At 54.6% G+C, this 26442-nt stretch overlaps 2 protein-coding genes across 3 annotated transcripts; one reads left to right on the forward strand and one right to left on the reverse strand.

Moving 5' to 3' along the window:
* Window positions 1–159: 159 nt before the first annotated feature.
* On the reverse strand, window positions 160–6761 carry PRRG2 (proline rich and Gla domain 2). Its single transcript, XM_036307153.1, has 8 exons — window positions 6683–6761; window positions 5851–5916; window positions 5095–5199; window positions 4755–4930; window positions 4558–4597; window positions 2093–2228; window positions 1091–1237; window positions 160–793 (listed from the first exon to the last, which is right to left on the reverse strand). The coding sequence occupies exons 3-8, from the start codon at window positions 5183–5185 to the stop codon at window positions 775–777; spliced, it is 609 nt and encodes a 202-aa protein (XP_036163046.1). The 5' UTR covers window positions 5186–5199; window positions 5851–5916; window positions 6683–6761; the 3' UTR covers window positions 160–774.
* On the forward strand, window positions 6716–21903 carry LOC118655397 (nitric oxide synthase interacting protein). Of its 2 annotated transcripts, XM_036307150.1 has the most exons (10): window positions 6716–6839; window positions 17442–17523; window positions 17723–17793; window positions 18727–18832; window positions 20383–20464; window positions 20556–20715; window positions 20806–20939; window positions 21057–21244; window positions 21355–21463; window positions 21798–21903. In XM_036307150.1, exons 3-10 carry the CDS (start codon window positions 17724–17726, stop codon window positions 21867–21869), a joined length of 921 nt encoding a protein of 306 aa, XP_036163043.1. In that variant the 5' UTR covers window positions 6716–6839; window positions 17442–17523; window position 17723; the 3' UTR covers window positions 21870–21903. The 2 variants fall into 2 exon arrangements, with proteins under 2 accessions (XP_036163043.1, XP_036163044.1); XM_036307151.1 differs by lacking the exons at window positions 6716–6839; window positions 17442–17523; window positions 17723–17793 and adding an exon at window positions 19943–20036.
* The last annotated feature ends 4539 nt before the right edge of the window (window positions 21904–26442 follow it).

A 26442-nucleotide genomic window follows, 5' to 3' on the forward strand; every position in this document is an offset into this window, starting at 1 on the left:
GGGGAAGGGGGGGCGGGCGGCGGGGTGTCTGGCTGTGCTCCGCTTCCTCCCACAATCCCGTGCAAATGTAAAAAAAAAAAAGAGAGAGAGAGAGAGAACGAGAGACAGCGCAAGCCGGGCTTGGGGGTGTAGGGCGCAACATTAGTACAGAAAACCAGCTCCACTACGCGCAGACGCGCCTGGGGTCGCGATTCAGTTTATTTCCATTTTTTGCATTGTTTCACTTTTTTTTGGTTTCTTTTCCAAAGAGCTTTTATTTAGGGAGAGAGCCTGCCCCTGATGAGCACGGTTGCAAATATGCCCCCCACCCTTTCCCTGGGTTGCAAAGTGCCCCTGTATGCGCGCGGGGAGCGCACGAAGACACGCGTGTGCACGGGCGGGGCTCTGCGTGTGTGTGGCCCGTGTCACTGGAGGGGGAGGGGGGGAGATGGCCGTGTCTAACCTCACACGCGAGTCTGCACACTCGGCCTGCGTGCCTGGGTCCGAGTTTCCACAGCAAGCCTCCCCCGGGGGGCGGGGATGACGGGTACCCCCAAGGTCAAGAGAGCGTTGGAGCCCGCGGGGTGCCGGAACGCGGGAACACTTTTGCGGAGACGTGAGTGGATCCGTACGCGGCGGAAACACGTGTGCCAGGGTAGGCCTCGAGCCGGACGACCCCTACCCCCCCGCCCCCCCCCCCAAGCTCAGCTCCGCAGTTTTAAGAGTCTTGGGGGCTTCCGGAATCCGGTGTGAATCTGGGGCATGGTTCGGGGAACCCGGCTCCGAAGTAGATCCTCACCGAGGCCGCTGGAGGCTGCATGGGGAGGGGCATGGGGGGGGAGTCAAAGACCCGGCTGTTTTCCCGCCCCCTCCTCGCCAACCCAGACCTTTCCGAACCGCTCGGGGCGTCCCAGCCAATCCCAGACCCTCTGGGCACAAGGCCCACCCTCCTCGGAAGCTCCACCCCCTCTGGCTGGGCCACGCCCCCGCGCTCCAACCTCGCCCGGAATAATAAGCTCAGAATTCCAAGCCCCGCCCCCGAGCCCACGCCCCGCCCCCGGCCGTGCCCTCCCCTCTGCGCCCCGCCTCCGGGCAGAAGGCAGCCCCGCACCTGGTGTAGGGTGGCGGAGGTGCGTCGTGCACCCCAGAGGCCGCTAACGCCTGTTCGTAGGTGGGGAGGCCTGGCGGTGGGAGTGGCGGCAGGGGCGTTGGCGGGCCCGGAGGACTCAGGGGACTCAGAGGGCTGATGAGCTCGGCCCTGGGAACAGAAGGTGCACAGTTAGCAGGTGAAACCTACAGGGTAGAAAGACTCGGGAGAAGGAGGGAGGATTTAGGGACCCAGAGACTCTGGAGATGGCAGGGGAACATGTGGAAGGGAGATGAACCAGGCAAGAAAACGGTCACCTTCAATCTCACACGCAGAAAAGCACCTCAAAATGACAGGCAGATGCGCACTGACAGGCAGATGCGCACGGACAGGCAGACCCAGAAATCAACAGCTGCTGGGAGAGACTCTTATTCACAGACACACAGGTACTCCAGGTATAGGCAGAAGAATGGAGAGAAAGCCAGCTTTCAGAGGCAGGTGGACGCACACAGACAGACACAACACAGAGATGCCCACTGACAGCAAACTCTTGGCAACCCCCAGACCCACCATACTTGCAAGACTGACGCTCAGGCACCTTTTTGGACCCCACCACTGAGAAAGACACACCTAGACAACTCCTACAGGCCCACGCAAACATTTGCTACACCCTGTGCCACGGAAACTGACATACCACAGCCGCCCACAGACACCCAGAGACCGCAGGCTGCTGCTTCACCAGAGACAATAGTCACACACGGATAATCACACGGACACCTGGTACTGCAAAGGCAGGCAGTAAATGCTGGTGGAGCTCCTACTGTGTGCCAGGTACTGAAGATATAGTCAGACAGACACGCCACAACCGGACACAATCTCACAGACTCACTCTCCACATGACTGTCTCCTCAGATCTCTCAGCAGCATCCACCTGCCCCCCACCCTTGGCCCATCTCCTTAGGTTGACCCGTCCTCCCCCCCCTTCTCTCCAGCCCCCCAGCCCCTTCCCCCCTGAAGTCCCCTTACTCTTGAGGACTGGGTAGCTGGCTTCTGCCACGTCGCCAGTGTAGATACCAAAAGGCTCCCAGGCCGGCCAGCACAATGACCAGGATGCCAGATGTCAGCCCCACAACCAGGCCTGCTACATCCACTCGTCCACGCCCTGTGGAGGAGAGGAGGGGGGCAGAGAGGGAGCCACTGCCCCAGGGGCTGCCACCCACCCCAACATCCAAATGCCTTTCTCCTGAGGGAGGAACATTGGCCAAGAAGCAAGGCAGAGCTGGGGCCGCTTCCTGGCTGTGTGATCTGAGGCAACTCACCTCACTCCTTTCTCTGAGCCTCCATTTCCTGCTCTGTAAAATGGGACCATAATCCCTCTCCGACAGGTTGCAAAAATTCAATGAGATTAAATGCACAGAAGACCTATGATAACTTCAACTGGTACTAGAAAATACGGCAGCTGTATCCCCACGACGATAGAAGCGCCTCCCTAGAGGGTGGTTCAAGACCGTCCTAAGCAATCCATCTGCTAAGGCTGCAGGTGACACACTACAGGTAAGGTAGGGAGGTCAGGTGGCCAACTCTCAAGCCCCCCGCCCCCCCCCCCCACCGAACACTGCCAGATTTAACAAATAATAATATAGGACACCCCACAAAACTTTACATACACAACAAATAATTTTTAAATACAGATATATCCCATATATTATTAAGTGGGAACATACTTATACTGAAAAAAATGATTCGTGTGTATTTGAAATTTAACTCAGGAAGAGGGCAGGGGTAGTTCCTGTATTTTATCTGGCAGCCCTGCCCCCCTCTGGCATGCAGCCCCTTTTACCAACCAGGCAACTGAGGGGCAAGGTCTCAACTCTGGAGGAACTGCAGAACCCACAGGAAGGCTTTGGAGTTTACCAGAAGGCTAGAAAAAAATTCATTTATCGCCCTGGCTGGTTTGGCTCAGTGGCTAGAGCGTCGGCCTGCTGACTCGGGGGGGTCCCGGGTTCGATTCCGGTCAAGGGCACATGCCCGGGTTGCGGGCTCCATCCTCAGTGTGGGGCCTGCAGGAGGCAGCCGACCGATGATTCTCTCTTATCACTGATGTTTCTATCTCTCTCTCCCTCTCCCTTCCTCTCTGAAATTAATTAAAAAAAATAAAAAATTTTCATTTACCAATGGAGGAACTTAGGGACTTTCCTCCAATAACAGATGGCTGGGTGTCTAGAACTCACGTGTCCCCTTTCCTAAGGTGCAACCCCTTTAGCAAGACAAGGCTTGTGTCTGAGGAAAAGTGGGGGGGGGGGGGGCAGGGAGGAGGGGTGTGTGTGCAGGGAGGACTCCAGCTTCATGAGGTCTTGCTGCTGGGGAGTCCAACTTTAGCACTGGGTGGGGGGTGAGGGGTTCCTCAAACAGCAAACCCAGGCTTTTGGCTTCTGAACAACAAGCTGCTCTGAGAAGGCAGGCCCCCTCTGACACGTTTCAGGTGGATTCAAGCAGTAACCAGGCATCCCTAGGCCTATAGCAACGCAGCTACCCCCCCTAGCAACCCGTCTCCAACGTGAGGACTCCTGCCCAGACCGAGGGCCTGTTGCTATGGTACATCCACCCCTAGCAACCAGGCCAAAAGGGGGTGGGGCCTCTGGTGCCTGGAAGGGGGTCCTCTGGTGGGCAGGAGGCCTAGGGTCCTGAGCGTGGCTAGGTGTGGTTGCTAGGGAGAAGGCCTCCTTAGCAACCAGGCCGAGGCTGGGCTGGGCTGTGGGGAGGAGAAGCCAGCCAGGTAGCGAGTGCAGTGGCAGGCGGGCTTCCGAGGTCCGGCCGGCTTCCGAGGTCCAGCCAGGCCCGGCCTGGTTGCTATGGAGCAGCCCCTCCCCCCTTAGCAGCAAGGCTGCAGCCATGCCGGGGCCTCTCAGCTCAGAGGAGGGTGGGAGGGTGGGCGGACTGGTCCGGTGAGGATGCACAGGTTTCCATGGCCTGGCCTGACCAGGCCGTGTTGCTAGGGAACAGCCCCCCTAGCAACCAAGCTGCAGAAGGGCTGGGGCTCTCTCAGGTGGGCCAGCGCCTCTGAGCCTGAGGCCTGATGGGGCCCCAGGCTGTAACGCCTCCCTCCACCCTGACTTCCCGCTGCCTGGGAACATGGGACCTCTTTGCCATGAGGTGCGGTGGGTTCCTCAGGCCCCAGCTCTCGTCTCAAAAGAGAGGACACTTTGCCCGGCTGGTGTGGCTCAGTGGTTGAGCGATGACCCATGCAACCAAGAGGTCGCCGGTTCGATTCCTGGTCAGATCCCCATGCAGGAGGCAGCCAATTGATGCCTCTCTCTCTCTCTCTCTCTCTCAAAATCAAAGTTAAAAAATATTAATTAAAAAAGAGAGAGGACGCTTTTAACAGCCACCTCCAGGAACCCAGGGATCGAAGAATTTGGGCTGGGAGTGTTGGTTCAGCCTCCACGGGAAGGGACTGCCTTCGCTGCCAGAGGGCGTGGCCTCCCACTCACCTGCCTTGCCATTGTGGATATACGTCTCCCAAAAGTGCTTCTGGAAGGGGTGGGAGTAGAGAAGGTGGAAAGACAAGCTGTCATCGGGCAGATTCCACACACCCAACCAGCCACCCAGATTTCTGAGACCAGAAGGTAGAGGGAGTTGAGGGCCTGGAGCCCCCCGCCCCAGGGCCTGGGGCCCCCCAGGCTCTCACCGTCCGGGTATTATCCTCAAAGTACTCCCGGGCCTCTTCCCAGGAACACTTCTCCTCATAACACTCCCGCTCCAGGTTGCCTGGCGTGAACAGCTCCAGGTCCCAGTGATTGGCTCGACGAATTCGTCTGTGGCTGCCCAGGTAGCTCTGGGCCTCGGGGGGGTCCAAGAAGACTTCTGCGCCCAAACAACACGAGGGACAGAAAAATGGAGGACTAGAGATATGGAGGAAGCTGAACCTAAGGGGAAGGAGTGCTACGGGGCCCTAGGGTAGGAGGGGGTAGAGGCAAGGGTCCAGGATCGGGGAAGGTGGATGTCAGAGTCTTCCCCCAAACACTCACCTTGGTCTTGCTCCTCACTGGGTGAGGTGTCCAGACAGGTGGTCAACCCCAGGTACAGCAGCAGCAGAGAGGGGTGGCCCCTGCCCCTCATATTTTGTGGACCACCTGGAACGAGGTGTGGTATCGACGAAAAAGGCCTCCGCCCCGAAGGAAAGAGGCACGGTCTCCCTGCCTGGACTCCGTGGCCCGTGAATTATAATCGTAATAGCAGACACTGCCCTCGCCTGTATTCTGGGCCAGACACTGTTCAAGGTAGTTTGCCTCTATAACAGTTTAATTTCCACAACGGTGCTATTATTATCCCCATTTTATAGATGAGGAAACTGAGCCACAGAGAGGTCACAGAACTTGCCCAAGGTATACGGTTTGCAAGATTCCAGCAAAGGCAGCGTGCCTCCGGAGACTTGAGCCGGGGGGAGCTTGTCTTTCCCCGCTCTGTGTTTGCAGTCCCCCGCACAGTTTTGACACACAGTAAGTGCTCATAACCATGTCCATTGGCGATCAGGATCCCTGCCTTCCTGTTATTTCCACATGTATCCCTTTGTCTCTATGCCCATTGCCACATCCAGCGACAGAGATCAAAGATTACAGGAGAGGCAAGAACAGGGGCCTCAATTCTTGAGTCCAGGGGGAGGTGGGGGAAGAGGCCCTGGACTCCTGGGCTTGGGGGCCCTAAATTTCTGGGACCCAGAGGGTCAGGGAGCCAGGATGTCAAGGTCCCCAAGCCAGGCTCTGCCTCCAGGGGTATTCACTTACCTGCCCAGACTTGTGAGCACTGTCCCCTCCTCCTTAATCGGGGCCTCCTAAGCCAGCTGCGGCCAGCTGTGAGGGGGGGCAGGAGAGAGGGGAGGGAAGAAAAAGGAGGGGTTCCCCGGCTCCCGGTTCTCTGTAATCCTCCCTGATGATCGCGGCTTCTGGCAGAGGGGCGGGGTTTGCGACTACCTGCCCTGGGCGGGACTCAGGTAAGGGACAAAATATTTAAAGGGACCTTATGATGAAGGGCCTAAGGTCCAGGACCCTACAGGAAGGCTAGGGTCTAAGACACCCTGGGGGCACGTAGGGAACTGGATAGGCGCCTCCTCCGCTCCTCCCGCTTCCCCAGCGGGAGTGCGCCCAGCCAAGTTAGGGAAACAAACGTCTAGGTCTCCAGATATCAGATATCTACGTATCTAGAAGCTGGCAGGAACGGTATGCCTTGGCCCCTAGGGGTGGGTGGGTATGCCGTCATTACATTCCTGTTTCCTGGGGCGATTTGAACGGCTCAGACTTGCGATTTCTCTATAGCTCCATTTTTAAATGGGGACAGAGAAGTTGTCCCCTCTTAATTGTCTCTTTACTTACAACAAGAAAAGTGGATAATATATTTAAGGAAGTGGGTTCCCAATGCCTGGGGGAAGTGCTTCCTTAGTCCTTAAACTCGGGCTTGGAGAGACGCAAGGCTTTGGGTTACAAGCAAGGAAATCGCCTGGCCCGGGAGATGCCTAGCAGATACTAAGCGCACCCCATATTCAAGCCAGCTTCCCTAAACGGAACCTTCGATCTGTCTCTCACGTTTCCGGTGGGAGGAAGAGACGAAGGGAGGACTTACCAAGCCAGACGAGGTACCTCCGCGACTAGGGGCAGCTTTATATCCGGTTTCCTTCGCCGCGCGGAAGTGGGTGGAGCTAAGAGGGAAAACAAGCGCTCTTTTCCGGGGTAGGGGCACGGTTGAAGCATCCACGAAGGAGCTAGGAGTCGTTTGTGAGGTGAGTTCCAGGAGGCGGAGGGATAGCGCTGCGGCCTCCTTCCCGCGGGCTGGAGTCCGAGGGTCCCCAGGAAGACCGGGACAGAATTTCTTTTTTTTTTTTTTTTAATTTTGTTTCATTGCTTACAGAATTTCGATAATACAGTCGTCTCTCAGTGTCTAAGTTTCTCCTAATTTAGGGCAGTCTCCCTTCCACTCCACTCCGATTTTTTCTTTGCGTAATTGATTCATTGAAGAAACTGGGTCCGTTATTCTGTTGATAATCCCGCCATCTGAATTTTGTCTTTTTGCTCCTTTGTAACCTCGTTTCACTTATTCCGTTATGCCAGGCGTCAGCAGGCCAAACTCAAATCCTGCTGGCCTCCTTAAAAAACAAACAACAACAACAACAAACAGCCCTAACCGGTGTGGCTCAGTGGATAGAGCGTCGGCCTGCGGACTGAGGGGTCCCAGGTTCGATTCCGGTCAAGGGCATGGGCCTTGGTTGCCAGCACATCCCCAGGAGGGGGTGTGCAGGAGGCAGCTGATCGATGTTTCTAACTCTATCCCTCTCCTTTCCTCTCTGTAAAAAAATAAAAATAAAAAATAAAAATCAATAAAATATATATATTTTTAAAAAGCTTTATTGGCATACACTAGTAATTCACCTAACATATAGTGCGCCCATTTAAAGTGTACAATTCAGTGCTTTTTGGTATATTCGCAGAGTTGTGCAACCGTCACCCTGATCAGTTTTAGAACATTTTCTTTAAATATATTTTATTGATTTTTTTACAGAGAGGAAGGGAGAGGGATAGAGAGAAACATCAATGAGAGAGAAACATCGACCAGCTGCCTCCTGCACACCTCCTACTGGGGATGTGCCCGCAACCAAGGTACATGCCCTTGACCGGAATCGAACCTGGGACCTTTCAGTCCGCAGGCCGATGCGCTATCCACTGAGCCGAACCGGTTTGGCAGTTTTAGAACATTTTCGTCATTAGCTGTCACTCCCCATTCTACACCCCTTCCCCAGCCCCAGGCAGCCACAAATCTGCTTTCCCTCTGTATGGATGCACCTAATCTGGACGTTGCACGTTTCTGTCCGGCTCCTTTCACTTAGCGCAATGTTTCCAGGGTTCCTCCGTTTTGTGGCCTGTATCAGCTCTAATTTCTGGCGGAGTAATATTCCTTTGTGTGAGCTATACCAGATTTTGCTTATGCATTTATCAACCGGTGGCCATTTGGATTGTTTCCACCTTGGGGCTATTATGAAAAATGCTGCTATGAACCTTTGTGTACAGGGGTTTGATGTGGACATGTTTTCGTTTCCACTGGGGGTGGAATTGCTGAAGCAAATGTGACTCTGTGTTTAACCTTTTGGGGAACTGCCGGCGTTCTCCAGGTGGCTGCTCCATTTTACATCCCCACGCTCCGTCTGTGAGGGTTCCAGTTTCTCCACACTTGTTATTATCTGACTTTTTTAAAAAAAATATTTTTATTGATTTCAGAGAGGAAGGGAGAGGGAGAGAGAGGTAGAAACAACAATGATGAGAGAGAATCATTGATCGGCTGCCTCCTGCACGCCCCCCACTGGGGATTGAGCCCACATCCTGGGTATGTGCTCTTCACCGGAATTGAACTCGGGACCCTTCAGTCCACAGGCTGATGCTCTATCCACTGAGCCAAACCGGCCAGGGCTATTATCTGACTTTTTATTTTAGTCAATTCTAAGTCAGTCTAAACTGGTATTTTAATGTGGTTCGGGTTGCATTTTTCTCAGAGATTAATGATGTGCAGCATTTTTTTCATGTGCTTCTTGGCCATTTGTATGTTTTCTTTAGAGGAAAGTCTGTTCTAGTCCTTTGCTTATGTTTGAATTGGGTTGTCTTTTTATTTATTTATTTATTTTTTAAAAAATATATTTCTTTATTGATTTCAGAGAGGAAGGGAGGAGAGAGAGATAGAAACATCAATGATGAGAGAGAATCATTGATTGGCTGCCTCCTGCACATCCCCTACTGGGGATGGAGCCCGCAACCCAGGCATATGCCCTTGGCTGGAATCAAACCTGGGACCCTTCAGTCCGCAGGCTGACGTTCTATCCACTGAGCCAAGCCAGCTAGGGCAATTGGGCTGTCTTTTTATTACTGAGTTGTCGATTTTAATGTACTTTATATACAGTTGTCTTTTATTAGAGCGATGCTTTGCAACCATCACCTGTTTTTAGGCAGCCTAAGAATGGTTTTAACATTTTAAATCATTAGAAAAAAAAAATCAAAAGAAGACTCATATTTTGTGACCTGTGAGAATTAGGCAGTGTGCACAAATAAAGTTTTATCGGAACACACCCGTCCCCAATCATTCACACAGTGTCCACGGTCACTTTTGCCGTACAAAGGCCAGAGTCAAACAGTTGTGGCCGGGGCCCCATGGCCCACAGAGTTGAAAAATCTTTCCTATCAGACTCTTTTTTCTTTTTTCAGTTCTCACCTAAGGACATGCTTAGAAAGAGAGAGAGAAACATCGATCGAGTGCCTTTCACACATGCCCCGACTGGGGATCGAACCTGTGATGCAGGTTTGTGCCCTGACCGGAAGTCAAACCGGCAACCTCTCCGTGCTCAGGGTGACGCTCAACCAGCTGAGCACTGTGGCTGGGCCGGGCCCTATCTGGCTCTTTTCTGTCAACAATCCTCTGACTTCCTAGAATCAGGAGGTTAAATCTAAGGGCTTGATTAAAATTGAGGTTCTGCCATTTTTGACACAAGTACTTAGAGGTGGTAGCTTCATGTTGCGTAATGCCTCGTTGTCCCACTTTGGGGATGGTGAGGTTGTTGGGGGGCTCCGGGTGGTGTTTATGTTTGCCCCCTCCCCCCAAGTTCCTGTGTTGAACTCCAGCCCCCGGCATAATTATTTGGAGATAGGGAAGTAGGTAAAGTTATATAAGGCTGTTAAGAGTGGGGTCCTGCCCTAACCGGTTTGGCTCAGTGGATAGAGCGTCGGCCTGCGTTCTGAAGGGCCCCAGGTTCGATTCCGGTCAAGGGCATGTACCTTGGTTGCGGGCACATCCCCAGTAGGGGATGTGCAGGAGGCAGCTGATCGATGTTCCTCTCTCGTGGCTGTTTCTAACTCTCTATCCTTCTCCCTTCCTCTCGGTAAAAAATCAATAAAATATATTAAAAAAATAAAAGTGGGGTCCTACCCTGGCTGGGTGGCTCAGTTGGTTGGAACAGCCTCCTGTGCACCAAAAGTTTTGGGGTTTGATTCCCTGCGAGGGCACATACCTAGATTGTGGGTTCCATCTCCAGTTGGGGCACATACGCACGGCAATCTCTCACAGAGAGATCGATGTTTCTCTCTCTCTCCTTTCCTCTCTCTAGAAATCAATAAGAATCTATCCTTGGGTGAGGATTTTTTTTTTTTTAAATATATTTTATTTTTTTTTAAATTTTTTTTTTTTAAATATATTTTATTGATTTTTTACAGAGAGGAAGGGAGAGAGATAGAGAGTTAGAAACATCGATGGGAGAGAAACATCGATCAGCCGCCTCCTGCACACCCCCTGCTGGGGATGTGCCCACAACCCAGGTACATGCCCTTGACCAGAATCGAACCTGGGACCCTTCAGTCCGCAGGCCGATGCTCTATCCACTGAGCCAAACCGGTTTCGGCAGGATTTTTTTTTTTTAAAAAGGTGGGATCCTGACCCATGGGGTTGGCTCCTTATAAGGGGAGGAGATGTGAGAACAGGGAGAAAATCGAGTGCTGTCGAGGCGCCCAGTCTCTGGGATTTTGTCTGGGCCGCCCTCGCCCACTGATACAGATAGGAACAGCGCAGGCCTCATTGTAAAGCTCCAATTCCCTCCTTTCCACGAGCAAGGAGTAGCGCCCCGAGAATATCCAGTCCCATCCGGTTTTCCGTCAGCAGTCATGGCCTGGATCAACTATGTCATTAGAGGCTGCAAAGCAACGGTTTTCCAGTTCTCTCATTCTGCCTACATTTTTTATCCGCGTTGTTTGGTTTTGGTCTTTTATGTTTGTCTGTTTTAAATATATTTTTATTGGTTTCAGAGAGGAGGGGAGAGGGAGAGAGAGATAGAAACATCAATGATGAGAGAGAATCACTGATCAGCTGCCTCCAGCACGCCCCCCACTGAGGATCGAGCCCGAAACCCAGGAATGTGCCCTTGGCCAGAATCGAACCTGGGACCCTTCAGTCCGCAGGCGGATGCTCTGTCCACTGAGCCAAGCTGGCTCGGGCTGGTTTTGGTCTTGAGCCACGTCCAAGAAGCTGTTGAAGGGAGTGACTTAGTCACAGTTCCATTCTGAAAAGCTCACTGGCTGGTCTGTCAAGGAACAGAGCGAGGAAGAAATCAGTTAATCCTCCTGGGCATCAGTTATCTTTTTTTCTTTAATATATTGGTTTTTATTGATTTCAGAGAGGAAGGGAGAGGGGGTGGAGGAGAGAGAAACACCAATGATGAGAATCATTGATCGGCTGCCTCCTGCACGCCCCCCACTGGGGATCGAGCCAGCAGCCCGGGCATGTGCCCTTGACCGGAATCGAACCTGGGACCCTTCAGTCCACAGGCCGACACTCTATCCACTGAGCCAAACGAGCCAGGGCTGGGAAACTTTTAAGTATGTTTGGAACAACTGGGGTAGGAATGTATGCTTGCACCGATACATTTATGAAACCTGTTTAAGAACAAGTATCTGCAACGCACATGTAGTGTCTGACTGGAGATGTGTTGAATGAGTGAAGTATATTCTGGATTTTGAAGACAAAACAAAACCAGGAATTCTCAGGCTGTGACCTCCCTGGGAGGGCTGACAGCTGTCACATGGTTAGGAGTGCCGCTCCAGAGCTGGGCTGCCTGGGTTCGAATCCGGCTCTGCACCTCCCAGCTGGGGGTTGATTCTGTGAACTTGTTTGCTCCCTGTAAAGTGACAGTGATGAGAAAGAATAGCTGGTGTGCCCTGGCCGGTTTGGCTCAGTGGCTGGTGCATCGGCCTGAGGACCGAAGGGCTGCAGGTTCGATTCCCAGTCAAGGGCACGTGCCTCGGTTGCGGGTTCGATCCCGTGTGAGAGGCAGCTGAACTCTCTCTCTCTCTCCCTCCCTCCCTCCCTTCCACTCTCTAAAAAAAAAAATCAATGCAAAAAATAACCTCTGGTGAGGATTTAAAAAAAAAAAAAAGAATAGCTGGTGTTACTTTGATGTGCGTCCGAGATGCTAGCGGCAGCAGGTGGCACTCGTCCCGTTTTCTATTTAGAAATTGGCCTCAGAGGAGACAGTGTCGCCCGGTGGCCGAAAGCTCGGCTCCCCGAGTTCCAAAACCCTGGCACTGCCACCTGCCAACCCTGCGACCCCTGGCCAGCGGCTCTCAACCTTTCTGGTCTCGGGATCTTACAAATCACTGAGGACTCCCGCTTGCCTTCGTTGGCGTGAGTTCTGTCGGTGCAGATGTGCCCTCGCCGGGCCCTGGCCGGGCGGCGCGGTGGGTTAGAGCGTCCGTCGTCCCAGTCCACCACGGTTGTGGGTCCGATCCAAGAATCAACCAAGGGATGTGTCAGTCAGTGGAACAACAAGTCCATGTTTCTCTCTCTCTAAAATCAATCAATAAAAGTTCATTTAAAAATAATTAAAAAGAGCCCTGGCTGGGAGGCTCAGTTGGTTGGAGCATCATCTCTTACGCCAAAAGGTTGAGGGTCCCATTCTTGCTCAGGGCACATGCCTAGGTTGCAGGTTTGATCCCCGGCTGGGGCATTGGATGAGAGGTTTCTCTCTCTCTCTCTCTCTCTCTCTCTCTCTCTCTCTCTCTCTCTCCCTCTCTCTCTCCCCCCCCTTCTTCTCTCTCTAAAAATCAATAAAAACGTATCCCCAGGTGAGGATTAAAAAAAAAAAAAAAGACTTGCCCTATGAGAAATTAAAACAGACATAAAATTTTTATTATATAATTAACATAACACTCATCCATTTACTAGTAAAGTTTACCATTCAGTGGTTTTTAATACAGACACTATTCTGTGCCACCCTCACCGCTTTCTGATTCCAGAACGTTTTCATTACCCCCAAAATAAGCCCCACACCCCTTAGCACCCACTCCCCGTTCCTAGCCTGGGCCAGCCACCGGGCTCCTCCTGTCTGGACGGCTTTGCCTCCTCTGGACATTTCTTACAAAAGGAATACCTGCTTTTTGTGCCTGGTTACTTTCATTCCCATCAGAAGGTAGCAGACGTTTTGAAAGCCCAGGGGTGCACAGCACACGGTCAGTTAGCCTTCGGAGTGGCGATGGCCTCACAGGTCACACCACACTCGCTGCACCACAGAGGACAGAGGCAGGCTCCTGTGAGGGTCTTGGGGAGGGTCTGTGGACCCCCTGAAGGTGCCTTAGGGACCTGTGAGAGCCAGTGTCCTAGGTAAATGGCTTCGCTTCTTTTCTTTTTTAAAAAATATATTTTTATTGGTTTCAGAGAGGAAGGGAGAGGGAGAGAGAAACATCAATGATGAGAGAGAATCATCAATTGGCAGCCTCCTGCACGCCCCCCACTGGGGACTGAGCCCGCAACCCACGCTTGTGCCCTGCCGGGAATCAAACCCGGGACCCTTCCGTCCGCAGGCCAACGCTCTATCCACTGAGCCAAACGAGCCAGGGCGTCACTGCTAAGCCTCCGTTTGCTCCTGTGCAAAGTGGGGCTGGTGATGGGACCGGCCTGGGGGAGGCTGAGGTTGAACGATTGTGAGACGGGGCGCAGGGTTGGCACGTGGTCAGGGATCCAGCAGCGTCCCTCTGATTATCCCCATTCCTTCCTGGCAAGGCAAACAAACAGAAAACCTCTCTCTAGCTGTTCCTCTCTCTTGAAGGAAACATGTCCCGGCCCGTGAAGCCACAGACGTAGAAATACCCTGTCCTTGGCCACGAGACAAGCAGCCCAGCACCAAATGCCGCAGAGGGTCAAGGCAGTTGACAGCTAAGAATAGATGGGGCATGTGTCCACATCCACGAGGAGGTCAAGCCGACCTTCACGAGTGGTAGTCGGGGGCGGGCGGAAGCCGGGGGCCGGGGCGGAGGAGCGGGGGCAGGTGAGCCAGGGAGGCAGCAGGTGCTGGGCACTTGCTCAAAAGCTTGGGGGCGGGAGGAAGTTGGACGGGCGCTGTGGGTTCCCCTGGGGGTTTCACCGAGGTCAGCTTCTGCAGGCGGCCCCGTGGCCCCGTTGGGGGGATCGCGGTGCGCTGCCTCGCTCTTGGGGGGCGGCTACCCGGGCGAGTCCGTTTGTGAAAACGCGTGAATGCATCCTGAAGGCCTGCGCCTGTACAGTATTCTGTAGAAACAGACCCAAAAACAAAGAAGTGGCTTCTGGAAGGCACCAGTAGGGGGCGAGCGAGGTCCGTGGCTCAGAGAGAGGGTTGTGTCTCCAGTTTTGAAAGTGAAAAGCAAGTTTCTGAAAGTAACCAGGAGGAGGAGATAGAGATGAAGTTGCGTTTTACATGTGGGGAGCCCTTGGTTATGTCGCCCCCCGCCCCCCAAAGACTTGGGATCCTCCTCAAAACCAGAGAGCCGCATAGACTATTCCTGTGTGTTCCAAGCTCTGCGCATCACCTCGCAGCAGCCCAGCCCCTCAGCTAGACCCCCTGGAGATCCCCAGGTCACACTGAGTGGGGGGCCCTCCGGGACTCGGGCCCAGGACGGTCATATGGCTTCATCCTCCGCACACGGCTCCCCGCCACCCGTCTCGTTCCATTGACTTATTCTTGCTTATCCCCCAGTCAGCCCCTCCCCTACACGGGCAGCCACTGTCATATGCGCATTGCTGTCTGTAGAAGTTCTTTAAAATGTATCGCTTGTAGATTGTTAGTGATCTCCTCTAATTTTTGTTTTTTTGTTAATCCTCACTTTTTTTAGAAAGAGAGAGTGGAAGGGAGGGGGAGAGACACAGAGAGAGAGAAACATCAGTGTGAGAGAGAGACATCGCATCGATTGGTTGCCTCCCACACGCGCCCCGACCAGGGCCAGGGATCAAGCCTGCAACCGAGGTACGTGCCCTTGACAGGGATCGAACCTGGGACCCTTCACTCGGTGATCTGACGCTCTATCCACTGAGCCAGACTGGCTAGGGCTGATCTTTAACTTCTTACTTGCACCCAGCATTATGGGGTTTTTTTTGTTTGTTTTGTTTCTTAAGTTCTCACCCAAGGACTGAGGATAGTTTTTCCATTGATTTTTTAGAGTGAAAGGGAGCGGGGAAGAGGGGAGGGGAGAGGAACTTGATGAAATTACCACGTGTGGGACACACTGTGTCCAAGATCCCTAAGGCTGGCCCTCGCGGGACCTCCTGGGTAGAGGCTGCAGGACCAACAGTTCCCCCTTTTGTTGTTGTTGTTAATCCTCACCCAAGGATATTTTTCCCATTGATGTTCTCGAGAGAGTGGAAGAGGGGCTGGAGTAGGGGAGAGAGAGGGAGAGGAGAGAAACATCGATGGGAGAGACACACATCGTTGGCTGCCTCTCACTCGAGTCCCGAGCAGGGCCAGGGATGGAACCTGCAACCGAGGCACAGGCCCTTGACCAGGAACCCAACCTGCGACCCTTCAGTCCACGGGCAGCGCTCTAACCACTGAGCTAAACCGGCCAGGGCCGCATTGTGTGTTTATGATCTACCCATGATGCTTTGCACACACCTAGTCAGCTGCATCTTCGGGCTGGTCTCCGTGACGGGCAGTTACTACCCACCCTCCCTGGGAGGGGGGCGTGCCGTTGCCCGTGGCTCCCCGTCGCTGTGAGGGACGCAGCTGTGGCCTTGTCCCCTGCTGGTCTCTGAGACCGGCTTTGGGGCGCATACACCCCCGTGCAGACGAGCCTACGCTCACTTTGCTGAAGGAGAGGCTGACCCCGTCCCCTCTTCCCGCAGCGTCCCCTCTTCCCGCAGCGTCACCCGCGGGTTCCCGCGGCCCCGCCCCCGCCGCCCGGTCTGCTCCACCTTCCCGAGCTCTGCCCGCGGCCTGGCCAGTGTCACGTGGGGTCTCACTCGTTTTCACCCGACGGGACTCTGAGCAGCTCTGCCCTTGTTGGTCTTTGAGCGGCGCCTGTCGGCTGCGTGTTCGCGTCCTTTGCTCGTTTTCCTCTTGTGTCGCTGGTTTCTTCCTGTCGATCTGCCAGTTCCACGTGCAGTCAGTTCCACTCGGCTGCTCTGAAACTCGGAATTCACTGCAGTGGATACACTGGGGATCGACTTGAGGGTAAAGCAGATGCCCCCTCTGCTTACATGAGGCTTCACCCACGAGAAAGGCTGAGTGAACCCAGAAACTTGCCCTCAGTTGACATGAGCGTAGGCCGACCACGCACACGCACACGCGCACCCGAAGGTCAGCTGGCGCCGCAGGGCCCCAGTGTGCAGTGCGGGAGCGGGTCCGTCCTTGCTGCTTGGCACAGTCGCTGCGGGGAAGGAACATCTGCACAGCATATGTTTCAAGGGACCTGGCGTATATGGCAGCCGTGGGCAAACTACGGCCCGTTTGAAATGAATAAAACTATTGAAAAAAAAGACCGTACCCTTTTATGTAATGATGTTTACTTTGAATTTATATTAGTTCACACAAACACTCCATCCATGCTTTTGTTCCGGCCCTCCGGTCTAGTTTAAGAACCCATTGTGGCCCTCGAGTCAAAAAGTTTGCCCACCCCTGGTATATGGCATACTGTTCTTAATATGTTTGCTCCCCTACTTAGCGCGATGTGTTTTAACCAAGGTCACCTCTCCGAGAAAGGTTTCCCCAGGTGGGGATTTTTCCCTGGAGTTAGGGATGAACAGGACTAAGGAAGGGAATAAATCAGTAAAACCCCTTAACTAAGTGCCGGGCGGGTAGTTAATCACCTTAACTATGAACAATCACGCTTAAGCTACATAATCTTTACTTAGGATAATCTCCTTCAGTGACTTCCTTGTAGCTGAACAGAACAATAGAGTAGTGACCTTGGAATGGAGATAACAAATGCCCTAACCTTTGGAATAGAATGGATAGGATTAAAATCAACTGGTATAAATACAGATGTAACAGAGGAATAGAGACAGAACCTGGTTAGAGAACCTGGCTAGGCTGCTGATCAACTGAACGCTATCTCCCTGTCATTTTTTTTTTTAATATATTTTATTGATTTTTTACAGAGAGGAAGGGAGAGGGATAGAGAGTTAGAAACATCGATCAGCTGCCTCCTGCACACTCCCCACTGGGTACGTGCCCACAACCAAGGGCAGAGTCGAACCTGGGACCCTTGAGTCCACAGGCCGATGCTCTGTCCACTGAGCCAAACCGGTTAGGGCCGTGTCATTTCTTCTTCGCCGACTCCGCCACACCTTTGGGAACCCCTGGACCTGCTGGGGTTGGACCCCAACAGTGCAGGGCCTCACCCACCCACAGCTGGTGCTAGAGCTTTCCCTCAGCCCTGGCTGGGGTGGTTCAGCCGGTTGAGTGTCGTCCCATGAACTGAAAGGTCAGGGTTGTGGGCTCGATCCCCAGTAGGGAGAGTGCAGGAGGCAGCCCATTGATGTTTCTCTCTCCCTCTCCCTTTAAAATCAATAAATACGTATTTAAAAATAAATAGAACTTTCCATCCGATTTCAGGTAACTCCTCCCACACCTCCTAAGGCGCACCCCTGCCAGCAGGACACCCACTTCTGTGAGCAAACTCCGGGCCTTTTTCAAGGTAAAGCGACTTCTCTCTTTTGGAAAGTGCAGGAATTCCTTAAGCATTTAACTTAAGGAAACTGTCCGCCCCTGCCCCACCGCCAGCTCAGCCCCGAGGGCCGTGAAGGCCCGTCCTCCTTGTCCCTGCGTCCTCCCTGTCCCTGCGCGGCTCCCTCTGGCCCCCACGGCTCTCCAGCTGCCCCTCCTTCCCTCCCCAGGATGACGCGGCACGGCAAGAACTGCACGGCGGGGGCCGTCTACACCTACCACGAGAAGAAGAAGGACACAGGTACTGGGTGGGAGGGGACAGATGCGTCTCGAAGCCACCGTCTCGCTTGGCACCTCTGACTGTGCTTTCTGCGCGTCTCTCTGCCCCTGGTGGTCACGGCCACGTAGTGACAGCCCACCTCCCAGCAGCCCTATCCCCCCCCCCCACCACCCCCACGTGATGGGCACCGCCTTAGGTCGCTCTGTAGGTGAACACAGCTGATCCTCCCGTGGAAGGGTCGCTGTTGCCATAGCAATATTCCCGAAGGAGGCCGGGGCGGAGGGCTTGCGGAGCCTGTCGCCCACCCGCTGGGCTGACACCCTCCTGTGGGCAGTGCCGTCCTTGCCCCCAGCACAGACGCACACAGCCCACTCTTTTTTTTTTTTTTAATCCTCACCCGAGGATAGTTTTCCATTGATTTTAGGGAGAGTAGAAGGGCGAGGGAAAGACAGAGAAACATCAGTGTGAGAGAGACACATCGATTGGTTGCCTCCTACACGAGCCCCTACATGCCCTTGACCCAGAATCGAACCCGGGACCCTTCGGTCCGCAGGCCAACGCTCTATCCACGGAGCCAAGCCGGCTAGGGCCACAGCCCACTCTTGCCTGCCTGTTTCTCTAAGTCTCCTCACCTCTGAGTTCTCAGTGCCTCTCTCAGTTTGAAGAGAGGCATGTCTCCTCTCTCTCCATCCCTTTTCTCTTTTTAAAAATTTTTAAATATATTTTTATTGATTTCAGAGAGAAACGGACAGTGAGAGAGAGAGAGAAACATCAGTGATGAGACAGAATCATTGATCGGGTGCCTCCTGCAGGCACCACACTGGGGATCGAGCCCACAACCCGGGTTTGTGCCCTGACTGGGAATTGAACCGTGACCTCCTGGTTCATAGGTCGACGCTCAACCACTGAGCCGCACTGGCCGGGCTCTCCATCCTCTTTCTTGTCTGTCCCCAGCGGCCTCAGGCTATGGGACCCAGAACATTCGACTGAGCCGGGATGCTGTCAAGGACTTCGACTGCTGCTGCCTCTCTCTGCAGCCCTGCCATGACCCCGTCGTCACGTGAGCTGGGCACACGGGTGGCGAGGGCAGGGGAACACGGGAGGGGTCTGTCGGAGTGGGTCTAGCCACCACCTCTCAGGTTCAAGTGTCCTTGTCTGAGAGGGGGCATGATCCTGCAGGGGTCATGGGGCGTGGAAAGAATATGTAACAGAGGGGCGGGCTCTTGGGACGTCAGCTGGCCTGTGGAGCACGTCCCGTTACCTGCCTCCGATGACCCAGCAAAGGCTCCCGCGAGGTCATAAGTATCGGCCGTTGGCCCAGTGCCTGGATGTGGGCTTGGTCCCAGGTCTGTTACAGAGATGGTGATGGGAGTGGACTGTGGCCCCGGATCCCTGCGGCCACCTTCAGTTCCCTGAGCCCCTAGAAGGCCTCACAGAACTCAGTGCCAGTTGATTAGAGGGAAAGGATACAGATTAAACTCAACAGAGGGAATGCCCTAGCCCAGTGGTCGGCAAACTCTTTAGTCAACAGAGCCAAATATCAACAGGACAACGATTGAAATTCCTTTTGAGAGCCAAATTTTTTTAACTTAAACTATAGAGGTAGGTACATTGTTATTAACTTCGTTAGGGTGCTCCTAAGCTGGCCTTTGCTAAAACCGTCCTCAATCTGATTGAGGTACGTTCACTGAGGTCGACCCCTTCCAACTCTCCCATCCACACTCGTCTTGCACACTTGTTTTGTCCATCTCCTTTCGTTCATCCTCTCTACATGTCCAGACCATCTCAGCATACCTTTCTCAATCCTCGACACCACATCTTCTTTCACTCCACAACGTTCCCTGTATGTGCCGCACGTGGTAATTTCTGGAAGAGCCACACTCAAGGGACCAAAGAGCCGCGTGTGGCTTGCGAGCCGTGGTTTGCCGACCACTGCCCTAGCCTGTTTGGCTCAGGGGATAGAGCGTCAGCCTGTGGACTGAAGGGTCTCGGGTTTGATTCCCGGTCAGGGCACGTGCCTGGGTTGTGGGCTCGATCCCCAGTGTGGGGCGTGCAGGAGGCAGCTGATCAATGATTCTCTCCCATCATTGATGTTTCTATCTCTCTTTCCCTCTTCCTTCCTCTCTGAAATAAATAAAATATTTCTATTTAAAAAAAATAAAATCAGCAGAGGGAAAAGGCACAAGGAGACCAGCACTTAATTCTTCCAGCACCGCCCATCAGGGACGCCCACCTGAGAGCCCTGTCCAGGGTCCTTACTGGAGGTTGGTCACGCGGACATGACCATCCCCTCCTCAGGTCAAGTTGATACGTATGTCCCAAGCCCCCAGGTGAACAAAGGCACCCTTCCAGGAGGGCTTAGGGGGTCCCTCCCAGGAGCCCATCCAGGGCCAGCCCCTTGGAAGGTGCGGGTGTGGGCAGCCCAGCCTGCTGAGTAACCCTTCCCGCAGGAGGTTCTCCCTGCGCGTCAGAGCGCGTGACTGAGCCAGGAGGGTCAGGACAGTGTGGTCACCTCGGTGAGCTGAGCGCTCAGCCGCTGCCTGTGGATGGTCTGTGGGCGCCAGGGCCGGGAGCCGTGTGCCCATGTTCTCTCCTCCGTCCTCTCTGCAGCCCCGACGGCTACCTGTATGAGCGCGAGGCAATCCTGGAGTACATTTTGCACCAGAAGAAGGAGATCGCCCGGCAGCTGAAGGTGAGGGGAGGAGGAGGGGGCACGGGGTGTGTTGGGGGTTTCGATGTGAGCTCACCCGCAGGGCCTTGGTACTTCTCCCTGCTGCCCGCAGGCCTACGAGAAGCAGCGGGGTGCCCGGCGGGAGGAGCGGAAGGAGCTGCAGCGGGCAGCGGCGCAGGACCAGGTGCGGGGCTTCCTGGAGAAGGAGGCGGCCATCGTGAGCCGGCCCCTCAACCCCTTCACGCCCAAGGCTGCCTCGGGACCCGGCCCAGGTGAGGGGGGGCAGGCCTGCGGCGGGTGGGGGTCCCCAGGGCCAGGTACCTAACCTAGGCACGGCATGGGAACCCCCCTGCCTCCTGTAGATGATGCCCAAGCGGGTCCCAGCGCCGCAGGCCCCGCGGGCAAGGACAAAGACAAGGACAAGGACAAAATGCTGCCCAGCTTCTGGATCCCGTCGCTGACCCCCGAGGCCAAAGCCACCAAGCTGGAGAAGCCGGTGAGCACCCCCTGCCCGCAGGCACCCCTGCGCCCACTTTGCCAGCGTCTCCAGGGCACCCTCCCCGGGACCCCCTCCTCCCGCACCTGGCCCAGCCCCGCCTCTCACCTCCTCCAGTCGCGCACCGTGACCTGCCCCATGTCCGGGAAGCCTCTGCGCATGTCCGACCTGACGCCGGTGCGGTTCACGCCTCTGGACAGCTCCGTGGACCGCGTGGGGCTCATCACGCGCAGTGAGCGCTACGTGTGCGCCGTGACCCGGGACAGTCTGAGCAACGCCACGCCGTGCGCCGTGCTGCGGCCCTCGTGAGTCCCTGTGGGGGTGGCAGGCGGGGACCTGCGCGGGCGGGCTAGGGGTGTGGCTCTCCCTCTGGGCGGGGCGTGTGAGCGGTGTCCCCACCTTCCCCTCACCACAGGGGGGCCGTGGTCACCCTGGAGTGTGTGGAGAAGCTGATCCGGAAGGATATGGTGGACCCTGTGAACGGGGAGAAGCTCACAGACCGCGACATCATCGTGCTGCAGCGGGTGAGCAGGGCCCCTTCCACGGTGCCTTCCTGCCGGGCCCCTCCCCAAGGCCACGCCCCTCGACAGGCCACTCCCTCCCAAGGCCACGCCTCCTCGCAGGCCACTCCCTCCCAAGGCCCCGCCTCCTCAACAGGCCGCTCCCTCCCAAGGCCCCGCCTCCTCAACAGGCCCCTCCCTCCCAGAGGCCACGCCCCTCGTTCCCATTCCTACCCTGAACCTCGCCCTTATCCCAGGAGACCCGCCCCTCACCTTAGGCCCCGCCCCTCCTGGCCTGGCTGGGCCACCCCCCCTGCCCCACGGCCGGCCTTCACTCTGCCCCCCCCCCCCCCCCCAGGGCGGCACGGGCTTCGCGGGCTCCGGAGTGAAGCTGCAGGCAGAGAAGTCGCGGCCCGTGATGCAGGCCTGAGCGCGGGAAACCAAATAAAGGACTTGGAAGCGGCTGGCGGGCTGTGCAGCGCCTTCCTTCGCCCTGGAGCCCCGGGGCCGGCCGAAGAGGCTTTGCGGTGGCGGGCCCGCTGGGATGGCCCGAGTTTGAGAGCTGGGCTGAGAGTGTTTAGCTTGGTCGCGGGTTAAGGGTAAAATCTGAGTGAACTCAGGTGCACAGCTGAAGTCGATGGAGTGGCCAGAGGTCCAAGTCCCAGCCATCGCCATCTAGACCAGCGGTTCTCAACCTTCCTAACGCCCGACCCTTTAATACAGCGCCTCATGTGGTGGTGGCCCCCAACCATAACATTATTTTCGTGGCTACTTCATAACTGTCATGTTGCTGCTGTTACGAATCGTCATGTAAATATCTGATCTGCAGGATGTCTTTTCATTGTTACAAATTGAACATAATTAAAACAGTGATTAATCACAAAAACAATATGTCATTATATCTGTGTTTTCCGATGGTCTTAGGCGACCCCTGTGAAAGGGTCGTGCGACCCCCAGGTTGAGAACCGCTGCTCTAGGGCGTGGCTTTCACAGGCTAAACAGGGCCCCTCCCGGAAAGGACATGGTGGACCCTGTGCACCCGGGTAGCCCGCGGGGTTTTGAGTTGTGCCGAGTGTGAAGCCTGTGAGGAGGCGGGAGCACCCTGCCCGGAGGAAGCCAAGTTCCGAGAGAATGCCGCAGGAGCCCCGGAGGGTGAGGAGGAGGAGGAAGAGGAGGAGGAGGAGGGGAGAGCGAAGGCCTGGAGGCAGCAAGGACTGCGAGGGTCTGAGGGCAGAGCAAGTGAGGGCGTGGGGGCGCCTGGTACTCCGGCCTGGAGTTCCCGCCTGACCAGGAGAGCAGGCGGCCCTGAAGCTTTCTGTGTAATGACCGTTTAGTCACAAAGCCTCCCTGGGCCGCATGGAAAACTAGAAAAAAAAAGAACACGCCTGCCTCCTGGGAATGCTGATACCTGGTCCTTCAGGCCTTTCCCCACCCACATGTTTTTCAAGGTGGGAGCTCAGCGCACAGCCTGCCCTGTCCTTGTGGTAAAGGGCTTCTCATCCAACGCCCAGATGCCGTTCCGAGGGCCAGGAAGTGTCCGTGTGGCTGCTGTTCGGCCCAGCCCCCTCTGGTGCAAGACCCTGGTGCTGAAGGGAAAGGTTTCAGGGGGCGAGTGGGTGGGGTCATCCTCACACCCTGGGAAGCCCCCAAACCCAGTGTTTGCTCCCCCAGACACTTCTAGAATCTTCCCTTGCCCGGCCAGTGTGGCCCAATGGTTGAGTATCGCGCTATGAACCAGGGTGTCACAGTTTGATTCCCGGCCAGTGTGGCTCAGTGGTTGGGTATCGAACTATGAACCAGGGGGTCACAGTTTGATTCCCGGCCAGTGTGGCCCAGTGGTTGGGTATCGAACTATGAACCAGGGGGTCACAGTTTGGTTCCTGGCCAGTGTTGCTCAGTGGTTGAGTATCGAGCTATGAACCAGGGGGTCACAGTTTGGTTCCCGGTGAGGACACATGCCCAGTTTTCAGGCTTGATCTCTGGTTAGGGGGCGTGCAGTAGGCAGCCAATCAGTGACTCTCGACACTGATGTTTCTAACTCCCTCTCTGAAATCAATAATGTTTTTAAAAGAATCTTCCCTTGGTCCCTATTAGTCCTCATAGCCCCTCTTGGGGCCCCAGTCCCTGGAAACTGGCCCAGGTGCCTCTAACATTCAAGGAGCCCTTACCCTGTGAATCGACAGTCTCCGGAATCCTTGCCACACTTCTGGGATAGGGAAGCTCACACCCATTTCCCAGAACAGCCCACTGAGGCTCAGAAGACAGCTTGCCCAAACACACTGCTCAAGGCCTCGCATAAGCCAAGTTCACCCAGAGGTCTGCCACCTCCAGAGACACCCACCCCAGGCTTGGCTCTGCCCTTCCCCCCATCCTTTCTACCCTTCTTCTCCCAGGTATTCCCAGTTTCACCCCACAGACCTCTCCACCTTTAGACCCAGCCCACTCTCAGACCCCCCTCCCCTATACACCCCGAATCCTCATCTTTCCCAAGGACCCTCAACCACCCCTGAGTCCTTCCAGTTTTTTCTCTCAGATCCTCAAGGTGTCTAGTCTAGTTCCCGTGTGCTACGGACTACCCCCCTTAACCCAAAGAACTTCTAGGATTTCCGCCTGGCACCTTTATTTCCACAAGAAGCCGAAACCCTCTTCTGTTCACAGGCTATTTGTGAGAAGCGGGTAGGGAGGTGTCAAGGTCTTTCCTCCAGGAAACAGGTTTCCTTTAAGGTTTCACCGCTAACAAGAGCCCAGCTGGTGTGGTTCAGTGACTGGGTGTCCACCCATCAACCAGGAGGTCACAGTTGGATTCCCAATCAGGGCACGTGCCTGGGTTGTGGGCTCAATCCCCAGTCGGGGGCGTGCAGGAGGCAGCTGGCCAATGATTCTCATCATTGATGTTTCTATCTCTCTCTCCCTTCTCCCTTCCTGTCTGAAATCAATAATATATATATATATATATTTTTAAATGTACAAAGGTAACAGGGAAAGGAAGCAGTCTTGGCCGTCATGGCTCAGTTGACTGGGCAGCGTCCGGCGCACCAAAGGGTTGCTGGTTCCATTCCTGTCAGGGTACATATGCCCGGTTGTGGGTTCGCTACCACATCACATCAATGTTTCTCTCTCCTTCTCGCTCTAAAAATAAATTTTAAAATCTTAAAAAAAAAAAAAAAAAGAGGAAGCAAGGCAGACAGGAGAAGAGAGACAGGAAGTGGACACAAATCTTGTCTTTTCTCAGCAGAGGTTCCCGAGACACTGGTCTGAGTTTAGAGCAAGAAGCGGGCATGCCTGCTGGTGCGTCTCAGCACCCCCCCGGCAGCGCTGTAAGACAGCTGCAACTGCTTGTTCAGATGTTTAAATGGGGAGATTTATTCTGGGAAAAGGACAGCCGCATGGACAGGGAGCAAACCCTTGCTTGCCAGGGGAGGGGGAGGGATTGGCTATAAAGCTGGGGGTTGGCATGAGAATCTGGGGTGGAGGGGAGGGAGCTGTTCTGTACTGTCACATGTGCTGGCACCTTCCATGCAGCATCGTTTCTTTCTAAAAGACCAGAAACAGCCTAAATGCCGGTTAGCAGAGAACTGGTTAAATAATCTATCTTTTTTTTTATATATATATTTTATTGATTTTTTACAGAGAGGAAGGGAGAGAGACAGAGAGTCAGAAACATCGATGAGAGAGAATCATCGATCAGCTGCCTCCTGCACATTCCCCACTGGGGATGTGCCCGCAACCCAGGTACATGCCCTTAACCGGAATCGAACCTGGGACCTCTCAGTCCGCAGGCCGACGCTCTGTCCACTGAGCCAAACCGGTTTCGGGTAAATAATCTATCTTAAAAAAAAAAAGAAATCTATCTAGGGAAGTAGTTCTCAGCTGTTAAAAAGACAAAGGAAATGAAGACATTCTTTTTTTTTCTTCTTCAAAGTGTAATCTAGGTCACTATGATCTCTGAGAGAGGAAGGGAGGGGGAGAGAGAGAGGAGCATCAATCAGTTGCCTCCTGGGTGACTGGGGATCAAACCTGCGACCTAGGTATGTGCCCTGACCTGGAATCGAACCCACAACCTTTTGGTGCACTGGGCAACGCTCCAACCAACCAAGCCACCCACTCAGGGCGAAGACATTCTTCATGGACTAAACTGAAATAGTCTTCAAAATATATATTTCAGCCCTAACCGGTTTGGCTCAGTGGATAGAGCGTCGGCCTGCGGACTGAAGGGTCCCAGGTTCGATTCCAGTCAAAGGCATGTACCTTGGTTGCGGGCACATTCCCAGTAGGGGGTGTGCAGGAGGCAGCTGATCGATGTTTCTAACTCTCTATCCCTCTCCCTTCCTCTCTGTAAAAAAATCAATAAAATATATATATATTCTTCATTACCTCAATAAAAAGTAAGTAAACTTAAAATGGGAGGATTCTGACTAAAAAAAAAAGATTGAGAAAAACAAGATTTGTCCCTTGCATCAAGTATTTAGAAGGAACAGACCCAGGGACGCCCCTTCTTCCAGCCTCCGGTCACCCCCCAATCTCTTTGCCAGTCACCACCTTCTAGGAACCACCTCAGCCAGCCTCAGCCTCCAAGATCAGCCAACACCGGTTTTTTACCTTAAATAAACTCCTATGGCCAAACAGCTATGAGCCCCCAAATCCGTCAGAATCATTCCACGGGGGTGGAGGCTGCGGTCACCCATCACCGCTGGCCGTCCGGCCTCTGCGGGCCTCCCGCACCTACCTCTCTCCGGGCCTCCATTTCCACTGCGAGGATGTGACTCTCAGGGTGGGGGCTGCCTCTTCTGAGAGTCGGCTTCTTGGCCCAGAAGAAGCGAGGGCACCATAGCATCTCTTACAGATGCAAACCCGCGAGGGGCCGCGTGCTCTTCCAGGACGTGCCGGAACCCTCCCCAGGTGGTGAGCAAAACTAGGGCCTCGCGGAAGCCGCCGTGGTCCCGGGGAACCAGAACCAGGCCCTTTGGACCTGCAGGCGCAGACCCTCAGCTCTGCGACTTCCT

The sequence above is a fragment of the Myotis myotis genome, unplaced genomic scaffold (assembly GCF_014108235.1).
Source record: "Myotis myotis isolate mMyoMyo1 unplaced genomic scaffold, mMyoMyo1.p scaffold_m19_p_45, whole genome shotgun sequence".
NCBI classification, from domain to species: Eukaryota; Metazoa; Chordata; class Mammalia; order Chiroptera; family Vespertilionidae; genus Myotis; species Myotis myotis.